General features: G+C 39.1%; 5 protein-coding genes across 6 annotated transcripts; all 5 read right to left on the minus strand.

The window, feature by feature from the left end:
- Nucleotides 1-3927: 3927 nt before the first annotated feature.
- Nucleotides 3928-7078, minus strand: LOC101312754 (probable leucine-rich repeat receptor-like protein kinase At1g35710-like). The gene has a single exon (XM_004305497.1). The coding sequence runs from the start codon at nt 7076-7078 to the stop codon at nt 3953-3955; it is 3126 nt and encodes a 1041-aa protein (XP_004305545.1). The 3' UTR covers nt 3928-3952.
- A 681-nt stretch (nt 7079-7759) lies between these two features.
- LOC101313045 (receptor-like protein 12-like) lies at nt 7760-11029 on the minus strand. Its single transcript, XM_004305498.1, has one exon. The coding sequence runs from the start codon at nt 11027-11029 to the stop codon at nt 7760-7762; it is 3270 nt and encodes a 1089-aa protein (XP_004305546.1).
- Nucleotides 11030-12264: 1235 nt separating this feature from the next.
- Nucleotides 12265-15717, minus strand: LOC101313336 (receptor-like protein 12-like). The gene has a single exon (XM_004305499.1). The coding sequence runs from the start codon at nt 15715-15717 to the stop codon at nt 12265-12267; it is 3453 nt and encodes a 1150-aa protein (XP_004305547.1).
- A 3731-nt stretch (nt 15718-19448) lies between these two features.
- LOC101313629 (receptor-like protein 12-like) lies at nt 19449-22607 on the minus strand. Its single transcript, XM_004305500.1, has one exon. It carries the CDS (start codon nt 22605-22607, stop codon nt 19488-19490), a length of 3120 nt encoding a protein of 1039 aa, XP_004305548.1. The 3' UTR covers nt 19449-19487.
- A 2059-nt stretch (nt 22608-24666) lies between these two features.
- Nucleotides 24667-27041, minus strand: LOC101309751 (ubiquitin-NEDD8-like protein RUB2-like). Of its 2 annotated transcripts, none has more exons than XM_004303376.1 (3): nt 26882-27041; nt 25870-26129; nt 24667-25119 (listed from the first exon to the last, which is right to left on the minus strand). In XM_004303376.1, exons 1-3 carry the CDS (start codon nt 26972-26974, stop codon nt 25008-25010), a joined length of 465 nt encoding a protein of 154 aa, XP_004303424.1. In that variant the 5' UTR covers nt 26975-27041; the 3' UTR covers nt 24667-25007. The 2 variants fall into 2 exon arrangements, with proteins under 2 accessions (XP_004303424.1, XP_004303423.1); XM_004303375.1 differs by having other exon boundaries at nt 24773-25097; nt 26882-27018.
- Between the last annotated feature and the right edge of the window lie 342 nt (nt 27042-27383).

Here is a 27383-nt window from a genome sequence, read left to right on the forward strand (position 1 = left end):
CTCGCGTCCAACGCTCACGTCATGCCTTAATGCGGTGCTACACTACGCCATTAAGGTGGACAAACGGGTATATAAATATGTGCTCATACCCCCTATATGAATTAAACACTCATATAGGGCTACTACGCTCGCGTCCAACGCTCACGTTACACCATAATGCGGCTATATGCTACGCCATTAAGGTAGACAGACATATAGCGCTAGCTAGCATTTTTATACATACTCTCCTCATAAATACATATTTATATTCACCGAAAATCTCATTTTCGGTAACTCTCCAAGAGAAATAAAAATCGTCAAATTAAAATGACGTCAAAATATTCCGCAACATTTATTGTTCAACCATGAACTATAGCATGCATTTATTTAAAATAAACGTCCACTCACAACTTTAGGCATAAGCCCGACAAAATCCAAATCGCCACTCCAGAGAGGTTTCCTCGAACCCTGGCACAAATATAAAATTAATTTCCCAACTAAAACTCCAATATTTAAACAAAATAGGCAAAATTAACCGAGAGTTATAACTACGCTCATCATTGCCTAACTTCGATATTCTTAAATCGAAACGATCCGAACTTAAATATCATACTCGGCAGCCGTAATTACAACCTCCCTAAAAATACGACTTAAATCCTACGGCCGGATTCTACATTAATTAACCGCCAAAAATACCACACTTCGGAAATTCATAAACCTATCCAAAACTCATCCAAAAATTCCATAACTCACTTCAACAAACTCCCCTTAATATTCTAAATTTAAAACCCTAAAAATCTTCCAAACAGTGGCGGCGCCGGCGGCAGCCGGAAGCCAATTCCGGCGACCTCCAATTCCTATGAAATTTTGACAGAATAATCCTCTCATCATGCTCTACAACTTTCCTAACTAGCACAAACCCAAAATCCAACCCTAGCTATGCCAATCGAACAAAAACATCAAAAAGCCCTAGAAATTTCAACTCCACATTTCTTCTCACCTGAAGCGAACCAGAGTGAGTCCTTTTAGGGCATGGCAGCTGGGTAGGAGACCTACAAAACCGTATATGGCTTGCCCGGATTGGTGGCCGGAGGAGGGAGTTTCGACGATGGAACCACCACGGCAGTCGCCGCTTTCGGGGGAAAGAACTCCTTCACGGCGGAGCTAGGGCAGCCCTCACCGGCCTAGAAAGGAAGCTGGGTTGGAGGGCAACTGAACGAGACCGGAGTGGCGGCCTACGGTGGCCGGACGGCGGCGGAAAGACAGCCGGAAAACCGGGCAGCGAGAGACTTGGGGAAGAGGGGAACCGGGAAGAAAAAGAGAGGAGAGAAAATGGGTTTGGGCCTCACACCCCAAACCGATCCAAGCTTATATCAACCCAACTCAAAAATAAAACACCCCGAAAAATAATACCCTAATAAAAATTACCTTTTACTAGCAAAAATTTTACCATTTTTACCGTCGTCATAATTTTCTCCAACGAATAATCCTCCACATATAATCGTCCCCGAAACCCCTCTAGGGACCAATTAAACTATTACCTCAATGACGGAGACGGTAAAATTCTTATTATAGTCAACCTAGTAAATAAGGTGAAATATAAGGGTCGGGATGTGACAATTGTGTATTGACTCCTCTTGATTTTAGGCAATATTTCAGCCCTGTGTGCATTTTGGAGAATGGTGTAGTTTTGATTAGCAAGATGGGTACGTTTGACCGCCTCGTGGTATTTTCTAATCTAAAGGAGAAGACATATGAGCATTTTGTTGAGGTCGCGGGGGACACGGGTTTTGAAACAGTCAGTTACTGGGAGACATTAGTTTCACCAGACGCCCTCACGTACAAAACCAACAATGTGAGTCTTTTTTTTTATCCATTATGATTAGAATGTTAGTAGTGTGGTTGCCCTGTGTCAGTTGTCGGTACTACCTTGTGTCATACATTTGGCAAAGTTTGCTTTTGGGTTTGCTATTTCGTATCTTTCTTCAGCTTTCATAAATATTGGGTGCATTTTTTCTCCTGAGTAATATTATTGCAAAACCAAGTTAATCATGAAATGTCACCGTATTTGATTCAAATGCATACATATTAAGATTATAATTTAGCCAAATCTTGTTATTAGATGGCAAACAGCTACAGCCTACAAGTATCAATTATGTTAATCTTTGTATGCTGCACTAGTGTTGTTAGATAGAGTGAATTCAGTGTCTTCAGAAGTTATGTTTGGACAGTGTGAGTTTTACCTTTTAGTACTTTTTCTGTTTAAATACTGTTATAAGCTTTGTCACAGTTTAGTCATGTACAAGGCAGACTCCAGGTTCCAGCACTATGTCCAGTGACTAGCACACAATCATCTGTTTTCCATTTTATTCCACGTATATAGAATGTTCTTCCCTTTTCATTTCAACATCTGGATTATTAGATCGGGACGGTATATGTTATATTGGATACTGCTTCCCATTCTGAATGAGTGAAATGCTTGTAATTCACATTTTAACTCATTATTGTCAGATGTAGCTCGTTGCTGTAGTTCTCAAGGAATGGAGAGGCGAAAGGGCTTTTGTAGAAGCAACATGGTTATAATTCAAGGTGGGCTTCATTTTGAGGGGGGAGAGGTGTATGTAATGTTTCTCCACTTGGAAACAGGTTGAGAAATCGAAGAAGTCGTTTGCTTATGTATAAAGTGTATTCAGGTGTCGTTCATGGATGTTGTACTAAGAATGAAATATAGCTGTTTTGTCAACTTAATAGGTTTAGTTTTGTGCTCTGCAAAATAGAGAGAGATTGTTAAGCATGTGTGTTGATGTGGAATTCCTCATTATCAGATCCAACTCCGAATCATCAATGCTGGCTCTGTAATAATCTTCAAACTCGTAGCAAAACCATGCTCAAATGTAAATTTTATGGTGAAGAGAATTATTTTTAAGTAAAATTGTTATGTATTTAATAATTTAATGTAAATCTAATAATAATTTAATAAAATGGTCGGTTAGTAACTAGACAAACACTAATGACCTACTGACACCCAACCCCCAATCCCCAGCTTGTTTCTTTTCTTTTGTTTTTTGTTTTGTTTTTGTTTTTGTTTTTTTGTTTTTTTGTTTTTTTTTTGGGAAAATGTAGGATTTTATAAAGGGCCTTTTCAAAAAAATAAAAATAAAGGGCAGAGCCCAAACAAAGACTAAAAGCAAGCGCACCTTAATCCATGAAAAACACAAAACTGGGAATATCTACTCGCAGAAGGGAGAACAAGAACTGAGAGCTCCATTGGTGAGGGAAGGGTAGACCATAGTGGTGGCTGATAAGTTCGACCCACCGTCCGATTGGCAAGCGAGGCCGGTAAATATGCTGCTCCATTCGCTTCCCCAGAAAACTTCATCGAAAAAGGTACCGCCTCTTTCTTCTGATATCTTTGAGGATTCCTAGGAGTAAACATCAGTTTTTGCATGTAATTACACCTATTTTAGAGAAGCAGACTCAATTCTGTTCTGAATTTATGTTTATTTTAAAAGGAAAAGTATCTGTTGTCTGATTGTTTCCGACAGTTAAAACCCCTAAACTTGAACAGTTGACAAGAGATTAGTTGTGGACTTGTGGCATTGGTAATGTGAGTTATCTACATCTGTAGTGTAATCTTGCTAAGCAAGCGGAGTGTTAAGCTGTTAATAGTCTTGCACTCTTGCTGAAAAGTCAAGCATTGTGTCTGATCAGAAATAGAAAATCTTGTTACTAACCTTGTACTGATGATAAGATATCTGAAAACAATCACCTTACAAAACAGAGAAATTACCTGCTCACGCTACACAATATTTCATAAATGTTAAAAACTTACAACGATTACATTACAATAACAACTACAACATTGATTACCCAAAATAAATAACTACACCATAGTTTGAGTAATAAAGTACAGAGAAAAAAATGCCACGAGAGTTTCTAGCCTAGAGCTTCATGCTTGGTTAACCTTACCATTTCATCGTCTTCGGTACCTTCCATTTATGTAAACAAGCCTTTGAATATTACCAAATCTTTGTGCCAGCTGAGGGAATATCTTGAACAGGATGTTACACATAGCTCTGTAATACCATTCCCTCCATCTTTTGCAAAACAAAAGCGATCCGATGACAATACCAAATCCACATGTAAATCCAATTTCAACACTGATAATATCCCAGTCAATGTCATCTCCAGGTTTCTGATTACTTGAGCTTCCAGCTAATGTAGGCGGTGGCGATACGGCTGGTATATCTTCTGTCAGAGGAGGCCCCCATAATCCTTTGTTACCCTGGAAGGAGGTGTTTGGAAATGTCGAAAACTGAGTGCTTGTTGGGATCCTTCCTGTCAGTTGATTATTTGAGACATTCAAATACGAAAGAAAAGTGAGATTCGCAAGCTGCTGTGGAATTTGGCCGCTCAGGTGGTTCTGTGAGAGGTCTAAGGACTCGAGGGTTCTTATGTTACCAAAGGATGATGGGATTTCGCCTGTGAAAGCATTACTGGACAGATTGAGGACATACAGTGATCTGAGTTGGCCTATTTCCTTAGGTATTGTTCCATTGAACTTGTTAGCAGAGAAGTCAATCGAAGTGAAGATTGTTAAAATCTTTATTATATCCATCTCCTGACCTTTGCTTGTAGTTGTTACTGCATCAACATAATCAATAAAGAGCCCACTTCGACTACCTCCATTGAACGAATATCCAAGGTCAATTTGGGTGTCATCTTCATTGACCATCATTGCCTGCCATGTTGCCAATGACGAACCTGGTATTTCACCATTGAAACTGTTATGAGCCAAGTCTATGATTTGAAGCTTCGGCCAGGTGCCATTTGTCTCGGGACATCCAATGGTTCCATAAAATTTGTTGGATCGCAACAGAAGGACATGCAAGGTGGATAAGGTCTTCAATGGGCAGGGAAAGGTGTCTGTTATTTGATTGAGTCCAAGGTCTAAAACCTCTAGGTTTGAACAATTGGCTAGAGATTTTGGAAACTGACCTATTATCTGATTTCTGCTTATAGCTAGAGTTTTCAAATTACATCCCTCACTAAATGTATCGGGGATAGATCCAATAAGATTGTTTCTCCTCATATCAAGGACAGAAAGTGAAGATATCTGAGTCAAGCATTGGGGAATGATTCCACTCAAAGAGTTATTAGAGAGATCAAGAACTAGACCACTTGCATTGCATATTGAGTTTGGAATTTCTCCATACAAGTTATTGCTTGAAAGGGAAAGGTAGGCCGTGGAAGAAATGAAATCACCAATGTCAGTTGGTATACTAGAGCTGAAGTTATTTCTTGAGTAATCCAAATAATTACCACTTACAAACAATGGGATCTGTCCCTGAAGCTGGTTTGAGTGAAGATCAATATTCAACACATTGTAAGTAGAACTAAGTAAAGGAGCTTCTAGACTTACCAACTTGTTACAACAGAGATTTAGAGTATTGAGAGGAAGCCCCCAAATCCAATTGGGTATTTGACCTGAAATCTGGTTGTCTGAGAGGTCCAAGTAGGCTAAACTAGATTGATCTTTCAAGAATTTTGGGAATGTTTTCAACTTGTTAGAAGCCAATATCAAGTTGTTAATCTGAAGGAGGGAGGGGTGCGATGACTTGGTACCGTTATCATTGAACAACAGGCTATTGTGGGATAGATCAAGAAACGAAAGATTTCTCGACTCTTGAAGGCCATAAAAAGGAAAACCACTCAAGTTGTTTGAAGAAAGACGAAACTCCTGAAGCCCTGGAAGATTAAAGATGGATACAGGTATTGATCCTTCCAAATTGTTGCTACTCAAATCAAGTTCGTACAACAAGTACGAAGAGACATTAGAAAATTCAAGCAACTGACCAGAGAAGTTATTTCCAGAAAGTACTAACCTCTGCAGCAAAGGAATGAAAAAGGGAGACACTGGAATACTCCCATAGAGTAGATTGTTGGCTAAGTCGAGAAGCTCAAGCTTGATGAGTTTGTCCCATTGGATAGAATTAATCGGACTAGAAAACTTGTTGGATGACAAGGCCAAAAACCCCAATTGTGTTAGGTTTTCCAGTGACTTTGGAACTACCCCTGTGAAATTGCAATCTGAAAGATCTAATTTGGACAGCTTTTCAAGGTTGCCCATAGAGTCCGGCAAGACTCCTGAAAATTTAGTCCCACTTAGGACTAGGGATTCGAGAGATCCGTTCTTTGGAAACTCTGGTAAGGAACCCTGGAGCTCTGAATTAGTTGACAGGTCAACCGACTGTAGTGTAGGTATCTGGAGTAACTCTTTGGGAAATGCTCCATGCAAGTTACAGTTAGAGAGACTCAAGGAAACCAAACTAGAAAAATTTGCAAAGAATTTTGGAACTGGAGCAGAGATGTAGTTTTTATCCAATATTAACATGGATAGAGAATGAAGCCTGGCAAATGATTCATGAATAGGGCCTGAAAGATCACAATAGGACAAGGTCAACACACTCAGCTTTGGAAGCGAAGATGATATGGTTTGGCTCCATAGAGATCCTTCAGCTGATAGGTTTAGATAATCAAGATGTAACTCTGTAAGCTCTGTAAGGTTCTGGATTAGCAAGCCTAAATTCGGGTTCTCAAGTTTTAACTCCCCATTCAGGTAATTACTAGAGAGATCAAGAACCGTCAACCTTGTCAAGTGTGCAACCTCAATGGGAATCTGCCCAGAATAGAAGGCATATGTTAAATTTAGATACCTTAAACTTGCAAGCTTCCCAATTGCAGAAGGTATTGAAGAGCCATTGAAGTCGTTATAGGCTAAATTGAGGCTCTGAAGATGTTCAAGTTGGAACAGACTGCTGGAATCGTCAATGTTGCATGAGATAGACTCGCTGCTGATGTCAAGTCCAACAACACTCCCATTAGTGCTGCAAGTTACACCGAGCCATGAACAGCACTCGGTGCTGGAATTCCAAGTTATGAGCTTGGAGGAAGAAGAAGAATCAAATACAAGACTTTTCTTGAAACTAAGCAATGATTGTTTCTGGGCTTCAATACACTTGCTGTGTACAGCAGGGATGAGGTTAGTAACACAGGGAGTGATCAAGAAAAGGAGCAAATGGAAGAACAAAGTTGTCATTCTTCCAGCAAACTTACAGATGCACAAATGCACTGTGGCAAAGTTATAATAATCTTTGCTTGGCTTGACTTTCAAGTCTCCTCCTCCTTATGCATAGGTAACTTCCAGGAAAAATAAGACGTATCTTTCAAATCTTGTCCTCTCCATTCAATTATTACATAAATTAATAATAGAAGTTGGGGGAAGACTTGGTTGTGAGTTGTGACTTGTGAGTTGTGACTGCTCAGTCTCATCTCTATTCAAATTTTCACACCTATTTAATCTCTGGGGGTTCCCAACAGTATCGATCCAAATACTTTGACTAGTTCTATGTATCTCATAGGACATTCGATCAACTAGCTGATCCCCGGAATGGACCATTTGACCAATTCTCAAACTTGCTGAAATTAAATTTGATGATGAAAATTGATGCTGGTGAAATTTATGAGTACATTTTCACTGCTAAACCGCACAATAATGGTTAAAACAAAAATATTTCATCGCAATCATCATATTACAAAAACCACTAGAACAATGACCTGCTAACGCTACACAATATTACATAAATGTATTACCCAAATTGAAAAGAAATAAAGAACAATCACACCATAATTGAAATAAAATGGGATATACAGAGAAACCACACCAGGGTGAGCCTTTGGCAAAGTGGAATGAGCAGCATGCTCAATCTTCATAGACATTTCAGTGCCTCCACCTTGTGTTTATGTAAACATGTCTTCTATGATTACCAAATCTTTGTTCAAGCTGAGGAAATATCTTCAAAAGAATGTTGCACATTACTTTGTAATACCGTTCCCTCCATCTTTTGCAAAACAAAAGTGATCCAATGGCCATTCCAAATCCACATGTAAATCCAATTTCAACACTGATAATATCCCAATCAATCTCATCTCCAGAATTCGGGTTATTTGAACTTCCATTTGACGTAGGTGGTGGCAATGAAGCTAGTGTATCCGATGTCAGAGGAGGCCCCCATAACCCTTGGTTGCCTTCAAAGGAAGTATTTGGAAATGTTGAAAACTGAGTGCTAGTTGGTATTTTGCCCACCAGTTGATTATTTGAGACATTCAAAAACGAAAGGAAATTGAGATTTGCAAACTGTTGGGGAATGTGGCCGCTTAGACGGTTCTGTGAGAGGTCTAAGGACTCTATGGTTCTCATGTCTCCAAAAGATGATGGGATTTCACCTGTGAAAGCATTACCAGATAAGTTGAGGACATACAATGCTTTCATCTCTCCAATTTCCTTAGGTATCGATCCGCTAAAGTTGTTGGAGGAGAAGTCAATCAAGGTGAAGATAGTTAGAATCTTTACTAGATTCAACTGCAAACCTTTGATGATGGTTGTTATTGTATCTCTGTAATAAACTTCAAGCCCGATAGTCTCAGTTGTGTACAGAGGTGCGTATGAAAATCCAAGGTTCGCTAGGAATTCATCTTCGCTGACCTTCATTTTCTGCCATGTTGCAAAAGAAGTTCCTGGTATTTCACCATTCAAATGGTTGTGTGCAAGATCTATAATTTGCAGCATAGGCCATGTGTTGTTGGTCTTGGGACATCCAAAGCTACCATAAAATTTGTTGGATCGCAAAACAAGGATACGCAATGTGGACATGGTCATCAACAAACATGGAAATGTATCTGTAATCTGATTGTTTCCGAGACTTAAAATCTCTAAACTTGAGCAGTTGACAAGAGATTTTGGAAACTGACCTTGTATCTGATTTCCGCTGAGATCAAGAGTTCGTAGCTTACAATGCTCAAGAAAATTATCAGGAATAGTGCCAGTAAGGTTGTTTGTCCTTAAGTCAAGGACTGCAAGTGAAAGTTGAGTCAAGCATTGTGGAATGATGCCACTCAAAGCATTATAGGACAGATCAAGAACCATACCAGTTGTAATGCAGATTGAGCTTGGAATGGTTCCATGCAAGTTATTGCTTGATAGAGAGAAGAAATTTGTTTGAGAGATGAAACTACCAATATCAATCGGTATACTAGAGCTAAAATTATTTCTCGAGTAATCCAAAAAATGGGCAGATGGCAGGAACAATGGGATTTTTCCCTGGAACTGGTTTGAGTGAAGATCAAGAGAAGTGACGCCAGAATCAGGTAAAGGAGCTTCTAGAGTTTCCAAAGAGTTACGAGAAAGATTCAGTTCTTTAAGAGAATTGAGCCTCCAAATCCAATTGGGTATCTGGCCTTGAATTTGGTTGTTTGAAAGATCCAAGTAACTTAATGTGGACAGATTTCTCAAGAAGTCTGGGAGTGTTCTCAACTTGTTAGAACTAAGGTCAAGATTTGCTAACATACAAGTAGAATTAGGAAGAAGAGGTTCTAGAGTTACAATGGAGTTAGAAGAAAGATTTAGGAGTAAAAGGGAATTGAGCCTCCAAATCCAATCAGGTATTTGGCCTGGAATCTGGTTTCTTGAAAGGTCCAGTCGCCAAAGTGTGGATTGATTCTTCAAGAAATCTGGGAATCCTCTCAACTTGTTTGAAGCCAATAACAATACTTCAATCTGAAGGAAGGAGGTACTTGTACCATTGTAATCAAACAACAAGTTATTGTGGGAAAGGTCAAGAAATGAAAGAGTTCTGGGCTGCTGAGGACCAGTAAAAGGGAAGCCACTGAGGTTGTTTGAAGAAATATCAAGATACATAAGCCCTTGAAGATTAAAGATAGATGTTGGTATTTCTCCTTCCAAATTGTTGTTTCCCAAAAGAAGGTTGCGAAGTGACTGCGATGGTGTATTGGAAAATTCAGGGACTTGACCAGAGAAATGATTATTGGAAAGCGCTAATGCAACCAGCAAGGGAGGAGAAACAATAGATGATGGAATGCTCCCATAGAAAAGATTGTTGCTCAAGTCAAGGCTTTCCAGATGAACAAGGGCTTCCCAGTGAATAGAACTGATAGGACTATTGAACTTGTTCCATGAAATGTCCATGTCTACCAATTGTGTGAGGTTTTCAATTGACTTGGGGAGGGATCCAGTGAACTTGCAATGTGAAAGAGATATGGTTGAGAGTTCTGTCCTATTCTTTGGAAACTCTGGAAAGGAACCACCAAGTTCTAGATTACTAGAAAGATCAATGGATTGAAGGGAATGAATAAGGAAGATCTCTTTCGGAAATGTTCCCAACAAGTTACAACGAGAAAGGCTCAAGGAAGTCAAGTTTGAAAGATTGGCAAAGGATCTCGGAACTGGAGAATTGAAGTAGTTGCTATCTAAGTGAATCACAGATAGAGATTGGATAGTAGCAAGGGACTCACATAAAGGGCCTGAAAGACCACAACTGTACAAGCTCAACACCATCAGATTTGGCAGTGAAGATGATATGGCTTCGCACCAGTCACTCTGCTGTGTAGATATCTCTACTGCATCAAGATATAACTCCTCAAGCTCTGTGAGATTCTGAATTAGCATGCCTAAACTTCGATTCTCACATTTCAACGATACCCCATCGTAATTGTTTCTAGAGAGATCAAGAGTAACCAACCTTGTCAAGCGTGCAACCTCCACGGGAATCTGCCCAGTAAAATAGCCACTGGCTAATTTTAGATGCCTCAGATTAGTAAGCTTTCCAATTGCAGATGGAATTTTAGAGCCACTGAAGACGTTATTGGCCAAATTGAGGCTCTCAAGATATTGAAGTTGGAAGATACTGCTGGAACTGTCGATGTTGCATGAAACAAACTCGTTGCTGAGGTCAAGTCCGATAACATATCCATTAGTGCTGCAAGTTACACCAAGCCAAGAACAGCAATCAATATTTGAGTCCCATGTAATAAGCCTGGGGGAAGGAGGCTCAATTACATATACAAGGCTTTTCTTATAATGGAGTAGTGATAGTTGCTGATCTTCAATACAGTTGCTTTCAACAGCAGTAATGAGGGTGGTAATACTAGTAATGGTTAGGAATAGGAATAAATGGAGGAACAGAGTTCTCATTCTTGATAAAGCTTAATTTTCGGAATGATTAGTCGTTGTGAGTTCTCATGGAGGAACAGAGTTCTCATGCAACGAGGGAAATTGGTAAGATTGGTGTTAAATGGTCGTTGTGAGACTGATTAGTCGTTTCTCTGGAGTGTTTGTCTAATTATTACTTGAGAATCAACGAGTCAAAGCATCTATAAGGGAACTGGTGACGTTTGTTAATTATCAGCTTGAATAAAGTATAATTAGAGTTCTACTATGAAGGCCTGCAAAATTGAGGTGCTATTCTCTTTGGAATTGGTAGCGGTTGAAGACTTTGAGGTCTGCATGAGATTTGATGTTGGCTTGGATTAGATATATTTTCCATCTTCTTCATACAAGAAAGTAAGTAAACAAACAGACAATGAAAGATAAAATACAAAAGAAGCAAAACATGCAAACAAGTAGCTTGAGTTCCAAATTAAACCAAAAACAAGCAAAGACCTAACAAAAGGAAGATACAAAAATAAGCGAACGTAGTTCAATTTGTATGTTTGTTTGTGTACGAAATCATCATCTACAATTTACAAATGGATGAATAATAAATGGTAAAATAATGGAAATTCCATGAGATGAACAGAACCAATATTATAAGAAATGCAAAAGGACTTTTTCTGTACATGACTGATAATTTCATTGCAGTGCTGAAGCTTTGACTGAGTAGAGTAGTATTGTAAAAACAACAGCATCAAGTTGTTTCTCCCTTACAAACACTCCTTGCAGATTCGAACTTGACGCCTCGGAGATGACATTAAAGTTTGAAGCTTTGAGGCAAAAGTTCCATGGCTGATAATAATTAAGTGGACAATGGAGCAAAGAACAATCAAACATTGTTACAGAACGAGTACTTTTTCTGTTTTTGACCTTTACTATGATGATACCAATACTATGTATAGCATACCAAGTTACCAACACTATTCCAATCGGAATAAGATGGATATAAATCGGTTAATCTTATGAAATGAACTGCAATAGCCTATCCATGATATAGGTATACAGAAATACAATATCTAGGGTGAAACCTTTTCTTGCATCTTGCCATCTTGGCTATATAGCTAAACAAACGTGATAAGTTCACAGAGAATTTATTACAATCACCACTATTTACTATTACTGAAAAAACAACAAAAAATAATGAAATAAAAAAACAAAGCAGCAAGAACAACAGCTGAGGCTTAGACATTATAGAGTCCAGTTACATTCAAACCATCTCAATGCCTTGTGTTTATGTAAACATGTCTTCTATGAATACCAAACCTCTGCTCCAGCGGAGGAAATATCTTGAAAAGAACACTACGCATAGCTCTGTAATACCATTTCCTCCATCTTTTGCAAAACAAAAGTGACCCAACCGCAAGTCCAAACCCACATGTAAATCCAATTTCAGCAGAGATAATATTCCAGTCAATCTCATTTCCAGAACTCGGAGGAGTCGAGCTTCCATTTGAAGTTGGTGGCGGCAACAATGCATCAGTTGTCAAGGGAGGCCCCCATAATCCTTTGTTACCTTCGAATGAGGTACGTGGAAATGTAGAAAACTGAGTACCGGTGGGGATTCTCCCAACCAGTTGATTATTTGAGAGATCCAAGACAGCAAGGAAACTGAGTTTTGCCATCTGTTGTGGAATTGTGCCACTCAGTTGGTTGCTTGAGAGATCTAAGGACTCCAATTGTTGCATCTGACCAAATGATGATGGGATTCTCCCTGTGAAAGCATTATTGGATAAGTTGAGAACATAGAGTGATTTCAACTCTCCGATTTCCTCAGGTATCGATCCGCTGAATTTGTTGGAGGAGAAGTCGACCAAGGTGAATATATTCGAAATCTTTACCAAATGAAACTCCAAACCTTTGATGATAGCTGTAATTGCATCTCTATAAAAAGAGTCGGGAAGGTCGAATCTATAGGCGCTCGACTGAAAAGGATATTCAAGATTAGTTGGAGAAGAATCCTTATTAGACACCATAGCTTGACATTTCAGAAACATTCTTCCAGCCATTTCACCACTGAAACTGTTGTGTGCCAAATCTATTACTTGAAGCACAGACCATGTGTCATTGGTGTTTGGACATCCAATGCTTCCATGAAACTTGTTGGATCGCAAAACGAGGACACCCAAGGTGGATATGTTCATCAAAACGCATGGGAAAGTATCTGTTATGAAATTGTTTCCAAGGTTCAAAGCCACTAAACTTGAGCAGTTGATGAGTGATTTCGGAAACTGTCCTTGTATCTGATTTCTGCTGAGGTCAAGAGTCTCTAATCTACAAGCTTTCTGAAAATTATCTGGGATGGATCCAGTAAGCTTGTTTCTGCTCAAATCCATGACTGTATGGAAAACTGCTTGATCAAGCTTGTTTCTGCTCTCAACCCTCGATTGAAGGGGAATGTCTTCAGTTAAACATTGGGGAATGTTTCCACTCAAAGAATTATTAGACAGATCAAGAACTAAACCACTTGCATTGCATATTGATTTTGGAATGTGCCCATGTAAGTTACTGCTTGAAAGGGAAAGGTAAGATCTAGCATAAATGAAATCTCCAATTTCATTTGGTATGCTAGAGTTGAAATTATTTCTCGAATAATCCATATAATGACCACTCAAGAACAAGGGTATCTGTCCCTGAAGCAGGTTTGAGTGAAGATCAAGCAATAACACAATATAAGTAGAATTAGGTGGATCAGGAGCTTCAAGACTATCCAAGGAGTTACATGAAAGATTTCGTGCTTGAGAAAAACTGGTACCGGTGCTCCAAATCCAATTGGGTATCTGTCCTTGAATCTGGTTGTCTGATAGGTCCAAAGTGTATAATGTGGACTGATTTCTCAAGAAGTCTGGGAATGTTTTCAACTTGTTAGAAGCTAATACCAAAGAGTCAAGCTGAAGGAATGAGTATGAGGAAGGGATATCCACAAGCTTATTGGAATGAAGGTCCAGAGAAGATAAAGCAGATGTAGAATTAGGAAGAGGAGCTTCTAGAGTCACCAAGGAGTTGCAAGAAAGATCAAGAGAAGTGAGAGATTTGAGACTGAAAATCCAATTAGGTATCTCGCCTTGAATCTGGTTTCCTGAAAGGTTCAAACTCGAAATATCAAGTGTGATTTGGTCTCTTAAGAAACCAGGGAATGCTCTCAACTTGTTAGAAGCCAAAACCAAGGTCTTAATCTGAAGGGAGGACGAATTGGAACTATGGTTATTGAACAACAAGCTATTGTTGAAAAGATCAACAAACATAAGATTTATGGGCTGATGATGAAGAAAATTGAAAGGGAAGCCACTGAAGTTGTTTGAAGAAAGACGCAGAATTGCAAGCCCTTGAAGATTAAAGATGGTTGTTGGTATTTGTCCTTCCAAATTGTTGTTTTCCAAATCAAGGGTGTCAAGTAAGTAAGAAGAAGTATTGGAAACATCAGGGACTTGACCAGAAAACCGATTGTGGGATAGTGTAAGGAATCTCAACTTGGGAAGAGAAACAACAGATGAAGGAATAGTCCCATAAAGTTGATTGTAGCTCAAGTGGAGGCTTTCCAGATTAACAAGGTTTTCCCAGTGAATAGAACTGATAGGACTACTGAACCTGTTCCATGCAATGTCCAGGTCAACCAATTGTGTGAGGTTTTCAATCGACTTGGGGAGGAATCCAGTAAAACTGCAACGTGAAAGAGATATGGTTGAAATCGCTTTCAGATTTCCAATAGAGTTGGGTAGGTCACCTGAAAAACTCGTCGAATCTACAATTAAGGATCGAAGAGAGCCATTGTTTGGAAATTCTGGAAAGGAACCATGAAGATCATCATTATAGGACAGGTCAATCGTTTGTATGGAAGGTATCTGAAAGATCTCTTTGGGAAATGTTCCAAGTAACTTAGAACTAGAAAGACTCAGGTAAGTCAAGTTTGAAAGATTGGCAAAGACTCCTGGAACCGGAGAATTGAAGGAGTTATATGACAAGTCAATCTCGTACAAATATTGAAGGTTTGCTAGGGACTCACATAGAGGGCCTCGAATACTACAGCCAGACAAGCTCAACACCCTCAGATGTGGCAGTGAAGAAGATATGGCTTCGCACCAGTCACTCCCCTGTGTTGATAAGTCCACTGATGAATAAAGATATAGCTCTACAAGCTCTGTGAAATTCTGAAATAGCATTCTTAGATTCGGGTTCTCAACTAGCAACGGTTTACCACTTTTAGAGAAATCAAGAGTTACCAGCCTTGTTAAGCGTGCAACCTCAAAGGGAATCTGCCCAGAAAAATAAGCAGAGGTTAAATTCAGATACCTCAAGTCTGCAAGCCTTCCGATTGCAGATGGAATTGAAGAACCATTGAAGTCGTTGTACGCCAAATTGAGGCTCTGAAGATTTTGAAGTTGGAAGAGACTGCTTGAACTGTCAATGCTGCATGAGATAGACTCCCTGCTGAGGTCAAGTCCGACAACACACCCGTTACTGCTGCAAGTTACACCGAGCCAAGAACAGCAGTCCGTACTCGAATTCCATGTCATAAGCTTGGTAGATGAAGAGGAATCAAATTGAAGACTTTCCTTGAAATGGAGCAACGATTGTTTATGGGCTTCAATACAGTTGCTGTATACTGTGGGAATGAGGTTAGTAAGACTGGTGGTGATTAAGAACAGGAAGAAATGGAGGAACAGAGTTGGCATTGTTTTAAGCAAAGGATCATACACAGACACAAATGTAATGTGGGAAACTGATATATAATACTGGTAATGGTTGTAGACTGGTGGTGGCTCTATACAAGGTCATGGAATTGGAAAATGACTTTCAAGTCTTCTCCTATGTGTAATTACCAGGAAAATTAAGACGCAATGATGTAGATGGGTGCTTTGAGGTTCGAGTAAAACTTGTGAGCTTGACTGAAGTCTTCTCTTATCTAGCTATCTGCAATCTTGTAGGCAAGGCTAGTGCTTTAGCAATAATTCAGACACACACCTACTGTTTTTGGTCTTGAGATTGACCAAGTGACCGACTACAATTGACCAGCTTGACTTGGAAGTTTTTCCTCACTTTCTGCCATCAGCTAGAAAACTGGATGGAAGGAAAAAGAGAACTAGTCGCACTCAACCGTGTTCGGCAGTCCTGACATTGAGCCTCTAAGGATTTCTGGGTTTAGAGAAGGATTAGTCCCAAAGTTGGAAGATTTCAGTGCCTGAAGGAAAAATGTAAAGCTTGTGATTTAATGTGTAAATACACAATGCAAATATTGTTCAAAATGTCTGCTTATTTTGTGAGGGAGCTCGACTAACCTTTCCGAATAAAAGTTCAACTCTATTGGTCAATTTCTAGAAAATGACCATGAAATTTCCCTAATCCAGTTACATATTATCCGCCAAGTTGAAACCTCATCTGAAGCCAACATTAGATCACAGCAAACATCTCCTGAAGGATGGTAACACAGCGTAATGGCTAAGAAAAGGGCGAACTGGAGGAACAAAGTTGTCATTCCTGAAGAAACTTAATTCTCGGAATGCACATGCGCAGATCAATGCACCAAGGGAAATTGGTTAGTTGTTTCTCTAAATAACGCTCGAGTGTTTCTCCGATTAATATTGGTTAGTCAATGCATCTAGAATGGAAGTGGTGACATTGGTTATCAGCTTGATCAGAGTATAATTAGAGTATACTAAGAAAGGCCTGCAAAGAGGTGCTATTCTCACTGGAATCGGTAGTGGTGTAAGACTTAAGGCCTGCATAAGACTTGCCTTTTATTTTTTTTTTTTTTTTTACAAAGAAATGTTTGCCCATTCTATGCAAACAAGATTTGCTTACGTACTGACAATGAAAATCAAATGAAAACATACAATAGTAGCTAGCTCAAATTCCAAATTCAGTCATAAACAAGCATGACCAAACAAACAAAAGAAACAAGAATAAGCAAAAGTACCCTGTTCAATTTGAACAATTCTTTACGTTCCGTATGTGAAATAATGGAAAATTCACGAATAGAAGACAAATATATAATGAGAAATGGGAAATTACTATTTGTTTACCTGACGGATGATTGCGGATTGCATTGCAGTCCTGAAGCTTTGACTGAGTAGTATTGAAAAAGCAACAGCATCAAGTTGTTCTCCACTGCAGATTCCGACTTGACGCCTCGCTCGGAGATGGCAATAAACTTTGAGGCAGGGGTTCAATTCCACATGGCTGAATTAATTAAGAGGCCAATGGAGATGAGTCGGAGGCTCGGAGCCCATGATCGGCAGCGGGGAGGAAAACTTGTCGAACTTGGCAATCAGAAGCCTTTCGTTTCGGATTAAGAGGGGGAGAGAGAGTAAAGGAAGAATGCGAGAGGTGGCGGAAGATTAAAACAATAAAAATACTGTTTGAAGTGGACATATGTCTAATGTTTGTGGCTTTAGTTAAAACGAAAATGCCTATTTAGTACTAATTCAAACTTATTATTTCTCATTGCAATGATAATCTTTTTCATTAGTCTATTTCAATATAAGGTAACATTTTTTATGCCCAAATACACAAATCTTTACTAAAGTCTTAAGAAACCATATTATTTTAAGACTATTTTACCCTCACCCCTTAAACATGCATAGAGAGAGAAAAAATGAAAGAGAGAATACTTGGCCGGAATCTCACCGGCCACCGGCCGCCGGACTCCGGTCACCGGCCGTCGGAATCCGGTCACCGACCGCCGGACTCCGGAATTTCCCCTGTAAGTAGTTACTGACCCCCAATAACTAGTACGTACTGACCAGTTAATGACCCCTAATAACCAGTTACTAACCACCAGTAACCAGTTACTGACCAGTTACTGACTCCAAGTAATCAGTTATTGACCCCCAGTAACCAGTTACTGACCCTAATAATTTAGTTACTGACTCTCAATGATCAATTACTGACCCCTAATAATTAGTTACTGACCCTCACTAACTCAATTTTTCTCCGGTCGCCGGATTCCAGTCACCAGTAACTCGGTTACTGACCCCCAGTAACTCAATAATTGACCTCCAATAATCAATTACTGACCCCCAATAATTTAGTTACTGACCCCCAATAATAACTTGCTGACCCCAATAATCACTTATCAATCCTCAATAATCATTTACTGACCCTAATATTCAAATGTAAGGATTAAAAAAAAATAAAAATCTCTAACTGAGTTGAACTAGGCACCCATTTTTCTTCTTTGGGCACCCACCTTCCCCGACGGTGAGCACACCAGCCTCCTCCACCGTCGCACCTCCATCCACCGCATCTTCCCTCCTTGCCTCGAAGATGCCGGCCTCAAGGATCTCCATCTTCACCTCTAATGACGAAGAAGATTACGTCGACGTCGGAGTGGGAGGATTTGAGGGAGTCGACGTCGGAGAGGAGAGATCGGAGGTCGTCGACTGCTTGGATGAAGTCCTAGTATTGAGCACGGCAGACCTCCTTGATTTCGGACTCTTTGTAGTGGAAGAAGTGGCGGAGGTGGAGGAGGACGGTCTCGGGCTTGCCGGAGGCGAAGGATTTGCGGACGAATGAGCCGACGTCGGAGGAGGAGGCGACGACGGATTGGCCCTCTAATTCGCGCATCTCTTCCCGGTTGAAATACTGTTCCTTGTCGCCGGAGTTCTGATTTGACCTATGGTCGATGTGGAGAGAGTGAAGAGAAAGAGGAGAGAGAGAAGAGCACGATCTGAAAACTGAAAGACTAGAGTGATGTTGATACAATATTAAGGGCATATATGTCATTTGTATAAGAATAATTGGAATGGGAGTATAAAACAGATTTTAATTAGAGTAGGCATTTCCCTTATTTTAATCTGAATGGTCTTTAAAGTCAAGATTTTTCATCAAAATAGTTATTCCGTCAATTTTCTCAGTTAAATTGCTGGCATGGCCGTTAAAAATTACAATGTCTTTAATGACCACGTCAGCAATTTAACTGAGAAAATTGACTGAAATACTATTTGGATGAAAAATCGTGACTTTAAGGACTATTCAGATTAAAATAAAACTATAAGGACTGAACATATGTCGACTTCAACACATGGACTAAACAAATTTCAATTCTAAAATGATGAAATTTCCTTATATACCCTTCATATTTAATTATTATAATTAACGGTAGTTAATTGTTAGTTTTACTTATATACCCTTCATATTCTAATTGTGTGGCTAAGGTAATGCCACGTGGTGAGACCCACTCTGGCGTATCATAATGTGGCGTAGTCGAGCGCTTTCCTTGGTATTAATATAAAGTGAAAGTACAAAGAAGCCAGCGGACCAAACCAAAACCAAGCGCAACAAAACGGACTAACTAATACAAGAAATTCAGAGGATAACTACATGGGCAGACTTGCACTAAGCAAGAACAACTAGAGCACGAATAAATTTAAATGTGATGATAATAGCAAAAAAGACATTCGAGTGATGCATATCCAATATAGAGTCTAGCACCATATGAACCATTTCAAAGACTTGTGTTTATGTAAACATGTCTTCTATGAATACCAAACCTCTGCTCCAGCTGAGGAAATATCTTGAAAAGAACACTACGCATCGCTCTGAAATACCATTTCCTCCATCTTTTGCAAAACAAAAGTGACCCAACGGCAAGTCCAAACCCACATGTAAATCCAATTTCAGCAGAGATAATATTCCAGTCAATCTCATTTCCAGAACTCGGAGGTCTCAAGCTTCCATTTGAAGTTGGTGGCGGCAACAATGCATCCGTTGTCAAAGGAGGCCCCGATAATCCTTTGTTACCTTCGAATGAGGTACGTGGAAATGTAGAAAACTGAGTACCGGTGGGGATTCTCCCAACCAGTTGATTATTTGAGAGATCCAAGACAGCAAGGAAACTGAGTTTTGCCATCTGTTGTGGAATTGTGCCACTCAGTTGGTTGTTTGAGAGATCTAAGGACTCCAATTGTTGCATCTGACCAAATGATGATGGGATTCTCCCTGTGAAAGCATTATTGGACAAGTTGAGAACATAGAGTGATTTCAACTCTCCGATTTCCTCAGGTATCGATCCGTTGAATTTGTTTGAGGAGAAGTCAATCAAGGTGAATATGTTTGGAATTTTTACCAGATGGAACTCTAAGCCTTTGATGATAGTCGTAATTGCATCTGCATAATAAACTTGAGGAGTAGTTGGTCCGTCCTGTGGATTAGAATATCCAAGGGTAGTTGGAGAATCATCCGTATTAGACATCATAGCCTTCCACATCAATAACATTCTTCCCGGCATATCACCACTGAAGTTGTTATGAGCCAAATCTATTACTTGAAGCACAGACCATGTGTCATTGGTGTTTGGACATCCAATGCTTCCATAAAACTTGTTGGACTGCAAAACAAGGACATGCAAGGTGGATATGTTCATCAAACCGCATGGAAATGAATCTGTGATGTAATTGTTTCCGAGGTTTAAAACCACCAAACTTGAGCAGTGGACGAGTGATTTCGGAAACTGCCCTTGTATCTGATTTCTGCTAAGGTCAAGCGTTTCTAATTCACAACCTTCTTGGAACTTATCTGGGATAGTTCCAGTAAGCTTGTTTCTGCTCAAATTAAGGACTGAACGCGAACGGGGGGAACCTTTTTGAGTTAAGCATTGGGGTATGTCTCCACTCAAGGAATTATTAGACAGATCAAGAACTAAACCACTTGCGTTGCATATTGAATTTGGAATGGACCCATGTAAGTTATTGCTTGAAAAGGAAAGGTAAAACCCAGCATGAATGAAATCTCCGATGTCAGTTGGTATAGTAGAGTTGAAATTATTTCCCGAGTAATCCAAGTAATCACCACTCAAGAACAATGGTATCTGTCCCTGAAGCCGGTTTGAATGAAGATCAAGTGAAGTCACAACATAAGTAGAATTAGGTGGAGGAGGTTCGAAAGTTTCGAAGGAGTTGCGTGAAAGATTTATAAGAACACCATAATAATCAAGAGAAATGAGCCTCCAAGTCCAATTGGGTATCTGGCCTTGAATTTGGTTGTCTGAGAGGTCCAAGGTTGTTAACATCGATTGATTTCTCAAGAAGTCTGGGAATGTTGTCAACTTGTTAGAAGCTAATGACACAAAGTCAAGCTGAAGGAATGAGTATGAGGAAGGGATACCCTCAAGCTTATTGGAACGGAGGTAGAGAGAAGATAAAACAGAAGTAGAATTAGGAAGAGGAGCTTCTAGAGTGGCCAAGGAGTTGTAAGCAAGATCAAGGCCATTAAGAGATTTGAGATTGAAAATCCAATTGGGTATTTGTCCTTCCAAATTGTTGTTTCCCAAATCAAGGCTAATAAGTAAGTAAGAAGAGGTATTGGAAACTTTAGGGACTTGACCAGAGAACCGATTGTTGGACAGTGTCAAAAATACCAGCTTGGAAAGAGAAACAATGGATGATGGAATAGTCCCATAGAGTTGATTGTTGCTCAAGTCAAGCCTCCCCAGATTAACAAGGGTTTCCCAGTGGATATAACTAATGGGACTCTTAAATCTATTCCCTGACAATAGCAGATCATTCAACTGTGTGAGGTTTTCAATCGACTTGGGAAGTGATCCAGTGAAATTGCAACCTGAAAGATCTATGCTTGACAGCATTTTAAGATTTCCAATAGAGTTGGGTAGCTCACCTGAAAAGCTCGTCTTATCTACAATTAAGGATCGAAGAGAGCCATTGTTTGGAAATTCTGGAAAGGAACCATGAAGATCAACATTATCAGAAAGGTCAATGGTTTGTAGGGAAGGTATCTGAAAGATCTCTTTTGGAAATGTTCCAAGCAAGTTAGAACCCTGAAGGTCCAAGTATGTCAATTTTGAAAGATTGGCAAAGCCTTTTGGAACGGGAGCATGAAAGGAGTTATGACCCAATTGAATCTCAGACAGAGATTGAAGGTTTGCTAGGGACTCACAAATAGGGCCTCGAAGACCACAGCCATACAATCCCAACGCCCTCAGATTTGGAAGTGAAGATGATATGGCCTCACACCAGTCACTCCCCTGTGCTGATAAGTTTAGTGATATATCAAAATATAACTCTGTAAGCTCTGTGAGGTTTTGAAATAACATGCTTAAATTCGGGTTCTCAACTTCGAACGACGAGTAAACTTGATCAGAGAGATCAAGAGTTACCAGCCTTGTTAAGCGTGCAACCTCAATGGGAATCTGCCCAGAAAAATAAGTAGAGGATAAATTCAGATACCTCAAATCTGCAAGCTTTCCGATTGCAGATGGAATGGAAGAATCATTGAAGCTGTTATCGGCCAAATTGAGGCTCTGAAGATGTTCAAGTTGGAAGAGACTGCTTGAATTGTCAATGCTGCATGAGATAGACTCACTGCTGAGGTCAAGTCCGACAACACGCCCGTTACTGCTGCAAGTTACACCGAGCCAAGAACAGCAGTCGGTACTCGAATTCCATGTGATAAGCTTGGAGGAAGAAGAAGAATCAAATACAAGACTTTCCTTGAAATGGAGCAACGATTGTTTTTGGGCTTGAATACAGTTGCTGTGAACTGTGGGAATGAGGTTAGTAACACTGGTGGTGATCAAGAAAAGGAAGAAATGGAGGAACAGAGTTGGCATTGTTTTAAGCAAAAGGATTAGACGCAGACACAAATGTAATGTTGGAAACTTGACATATAATTGGGAACTGGTAATATATATTATGGTTGTGGACTAGTCGCCGGTGGCTTTTGTAATAAGGTTAAGAAGGATTTGGAAAATGCGTCCATGCTTGACTTTCAAGTCATCTCCTCTAGCGATCGGCAACTTCCAAGATAAATGAGACGCTAGGAGAGTGGATACATATGTCTTTCAAATATTTAAACAATAATAAGGTCTCAGTCGAGCCAGTCTGGTGAACTATTGTGGTTTATTCAGAATATTTGGTTGTGACTGTCTCAGCCTTTGAAGTTTCTTGCTTGGATGTTATTAGTGTACTACTGCAAGTGGGCAATTCAGGACTTGGAAATTAGTTGTAAGTTGGGGAAAGCTGTAGTGAAAGTGATCAAAGCTTCAGCCCTACAGAATAATGCAGAAGCAATTAAGATACTGGATGAAAGCTCAAGTATGGTAAGAATAAGAACGTTCCTCCTTTTTAGTTATTTAGTATGTTGAGAATTTACCAGATAATAAGAACATTTTATGCCTTCAAAAAAGAACATTTTATATACTTACACCTAGCCAAGAACAGCAACAGCAGTCGTTACTTGAATTCCAAGTTATGAGCTTGCAGGAAGAAGAAGATGAATCTAACATGCATGAGACTTCTGTTGAAATGGCATGGAACAATGATCGTTGCTAGGCTTCAGTAACTTGCTATAAACTGCAGGGCGAGGGTAACAAGTAGTAACACAATCAATAATTAGTGTTAAACTGCGACAAATGTGGTACATGGCAGTAACATTACCCTAGTACACGCGTTGGGTTTAGAGTAAAAAAGTCTCGATTCATTTAGGAATAAGCAACAAACTTGTAGTTACATTTGTACTTGTCCTTTTCTATTTGGGATCTTCACACCTCAACCATTAGCAAACGGAAGAGATGGAGGTTAAAACTTGTCATTTCTTTTTAACAGACGAGCACAAATGTGAGGACTTTACAAGTGTTGATGGTAGAATTATGGTGGCTTTTAAAATGTACTTGAAAATGCAAAAAAAAAAAAAAAAAGACCTTCCATGAGATAACCTGTGCTTGGCTTGACCTTCAAGTCTTCTCCTATATATCTCTATATATATATACATACCAGGAAAAATAAGACGCAATGAAAAGGTAGATGTGGTTCCAGTAAGTGTTGCAGTACATCGAGTTGTGATTGATAAAGATATCAAATTTCTGAGATTTGTAGTTGAATTGACGCTGAAGTCTTCTCCTATATATCTATCTACAATTTTGTAGGCAAGACCTATTCTTCTGGGTTGAGATTGACAAGGTCACCGATGACAGTTGACAAAGCCTCCATGAGATGCACATCCGTCAACCAGCTTGACTTGTTTGCCGTGTTTCTGGAACCAGTCACACTCAACCATGCTCAGTGGTCCTGTTAATAAGCGTGGATGTAACCAGCTTTCAAAATTAACGTTCGGCTTCATTGATCAAATTCTAGAAAATGACCATGAGAAGTCTCTCACCGTTCTTACATCACAAATCTGTAGGTGACCTCTATTTATTAACATCTATGAGGATAGATCTTTTGTGTTATTAACAAAAAGTTAACTACAGATTTGTGTAATTTCAATCACGCAGATTACTATGCTGTAAAAATTCCATTGCAAAATCATTTTGAATTGCCATCTCTGAGAATGTGAATCACCAGTAGTGTTCACATGATCACCTAACGACCAAAGAAATCATGGTCAATCACTGTTAGATATAAATCCAAGGATGAGAAATATTATTTTAAAGTTAAGTTGTTTTGTTTTTCACCTTTTAGATTTATATCAAACGGTAATTGACCATGATTTTCTTAGTCGCTAGGTGACTATGTGAACACCACTGTGAATCACTAAATCTGATTCACCCTGTCAACCCTTAACAGCTTGTTTGGGATGTAAACTGAGTTCTCAGAGTATGATTAACAGTTCCCGTCTTAGATAGATAATCACTAGAATTATCACATTACTTCGAGACATTATCACATTCCTTCTCAAAGGTATACGTCATCTAATTTCCGGACACACGAGTAGCATATATGGAGTACATGTCACCAAGTTCTATAGATCATGGACAAGCAGAAACAACTGCAATCAGGATTCATAAATTTTTTTGCCCAAGTGAAGCTAAGCTTGTATAAAGTAAAAGCAAGAGAGCATCAACAGTGAACATACAAAGCAGAAAGGTAGACCAATACTTCTGTCCAAGGTAAATAGAACACGTTTTCTGCCATGTCATGCAACTCAAATGTGTAGGAGTATCAAGACACGATAAAGCCTTCACGAAAGAGTTTGCCTGAACTGATCATTAGATACAATACTACGATACAATTTATAGACTACCTCCACGTAGTGCAAGCACCAAATGAAGGACAGAGCCACCCTCAATGTTGTAGTCTTTAGCAGTTTTGTCATCTCCAAGCTGCTTACCGGCATAAATCAGCCTGCAGCCATTTCAAACTCATTAGATACGTATCTCTTGAAAGCTGGCCAGTACCACAAACATGTGAAGCTATTACTAAGCCACAAATAATAAACTTTGTGATTCAGCCATAATGCTGCTTAATAAACTTTATTCTAGCAGGTCTCCTTAAGCTATTAAAAACATAATGCAGGAGATATCTCACAACAGTTGTCAAGTTAATGTGCATATAAAACAATTATATGGCACCCAAAATTCAAAATAGATGGAGCATCTTATAGTTAGAAGCAAAGTCAGCCATAACTCAGCCAATCTTCAGTGGACAAGATAATCTTGGCCACTGAACAAATCAAAGTTCTACAGAAAACCATGAAGGCCTTTAGGAAGAAAAGAACGAGCCACTGCTCGTACCACTTCCAATAGGTGAAGGATAACCGAAAGCTAACCAATGCATTACTCACTGCCACATTTGAAACAAGAGCTCAAAGCATTGAACAGATCAAACATTTTTTCTTCTTGTTTGATTCATAGAAACTCCACAGGCAGCAAAGCATAAACAATGTTATTTTTCATGAATGAAATAAGGCATGAAATGCAGTTCAAAAAAAAATAAAAATAAATAAGGCATGAAAAATAACTAAACTAAGAGTTCAATTTATTAAAACGTAGTGCGTACTGATGCTAGATAAAAGTACAAAACCAGACATAACTCAAGTTCCCGCAACTTATTACTTTTAGATAGATTAAATATGAGAAGAAAGAGAACAAGTACCTTTGTTGCACTGGAGGAATTCCCTCTTTCTCCTCAACCCTTTCCTTGATTCTGTCAATGGTGTCAGTCGGTTCAATATCAATCTCAATTTCTTTCCCGGTAAGAGTCTTCACCTTAATCATAGTTCCACCCCTCAGCCTTAAAACTAGGTGAAGAGTTGACTCCTTTTGGATGTTGTAATCTGCAAGAGTTCTTCCATCTTCCAATTGCTTACCGGCAAAAATCAATCTCTGTTGATCAGGAGGGATGCCTTCCTTATCCTGAAAACAAGGGTATATTACATGGCTGCATATAAAAGGAAATGCAAACTAAGGCTAATTTCAAAGAAAAAGTAGATATCAGAGGCCAAAATTTCACATTATAAATCTGCTGCTGTTGTCATGATAACACTAAGGTTTTGCCAACATGAACAGAAATCAGTACACTTTCTGAGTAGCCACTACACAATACTGATCGTTGATCGAATTCTTGAACAGCAACAGAATTGCTGAACAATACAAACCACTATGTGCAGTAATTGGACAGTACAAACAGACTACCAACGACATAAAAGGTTTAACCTTACAATTAGGAATGAAAATCAACAATGGGAAAAGGGAAAATCATTGATTGAAAATCTATTCGATATCCCTTTACCACCAAAAGGCCCAATTTTTGTCAGTAAAAGAAATCAGAGATTTTCAATAACAATGACAATAAACCTTAACAAAAAAATACAGGCCCAAATAGAAAAATTCACAAAACCTAACACTAGCTATCAAATTCTTCCAACACCAACACCAACTTCGCTTCACAACACCCAGAAATCGTTCAGTCCCAAATGACCAAACAAACAAAAAGCAAAGGCTAAGATAACTCCAAACCCATATGATAATAAAAGCTAAGAACAAGATTTATATACAGAAATTACAACCCCAACTTCATCCTAACTGTGTTGTAGGAAATTGTATCGATACAAATTACATATGGAACAGACAGAGAAACCAATGAGACTAGAGAGAGAAGAGGGTACCTGGATCTTGGCTTTGACATTATCGATGGTGTCGCTGTTCTCAACCTCGAGAGTGATGGTCTTGCCAGTTAGGGTTTTCACGAAAATCTGCATGTTGGCTCTTGTTTTTGGTCTTGGCTCTCTCAGAGAAATCTCACTTCGTTGTTAATTATAGCTCTCTACATATTTATATTTATTTTGCACCTTTTTTTCAGAAATAATAAAATTCGGTCATAAATTGTGATTGGGGGAGTACAGAAGTGTGGCCCGCGTATAAGATTCCCGAGTTTTGCTGAATGGTTATCGGTACGAGTAACAGGTTTTCTTTTCTTTTTTCCGATTGGGACAGATCTTCAATTAGTTGAACTTTGTCACCATTGTTTGATGTTCTAGTGAACATTTCAAAATGAAAAAGAAAATCAATCTCATCGGCTCATCGCAGTAGTTCTTTGAAATTAGGATGAGATTCATTTTCATTTTTTTTAATTAGTTATTTTGTCCAATTTCTAATCACAACTCAAGA

This window comes from Fragaria vesca, linkage group LG6 (genome assembly GCF_000184155.1).
Source record: "Fragaria vesca subsp. vesca linkage group LG6, FraVesHawaii_1.0, whole genome shotgun sequence".
Taxonomy (NCBI): Eukaryota; Viridiplantae; Streptophyta; class Magnoliopsida; order Rosales; family Rosaceae; genus Fragaria; species Fragaria vesca.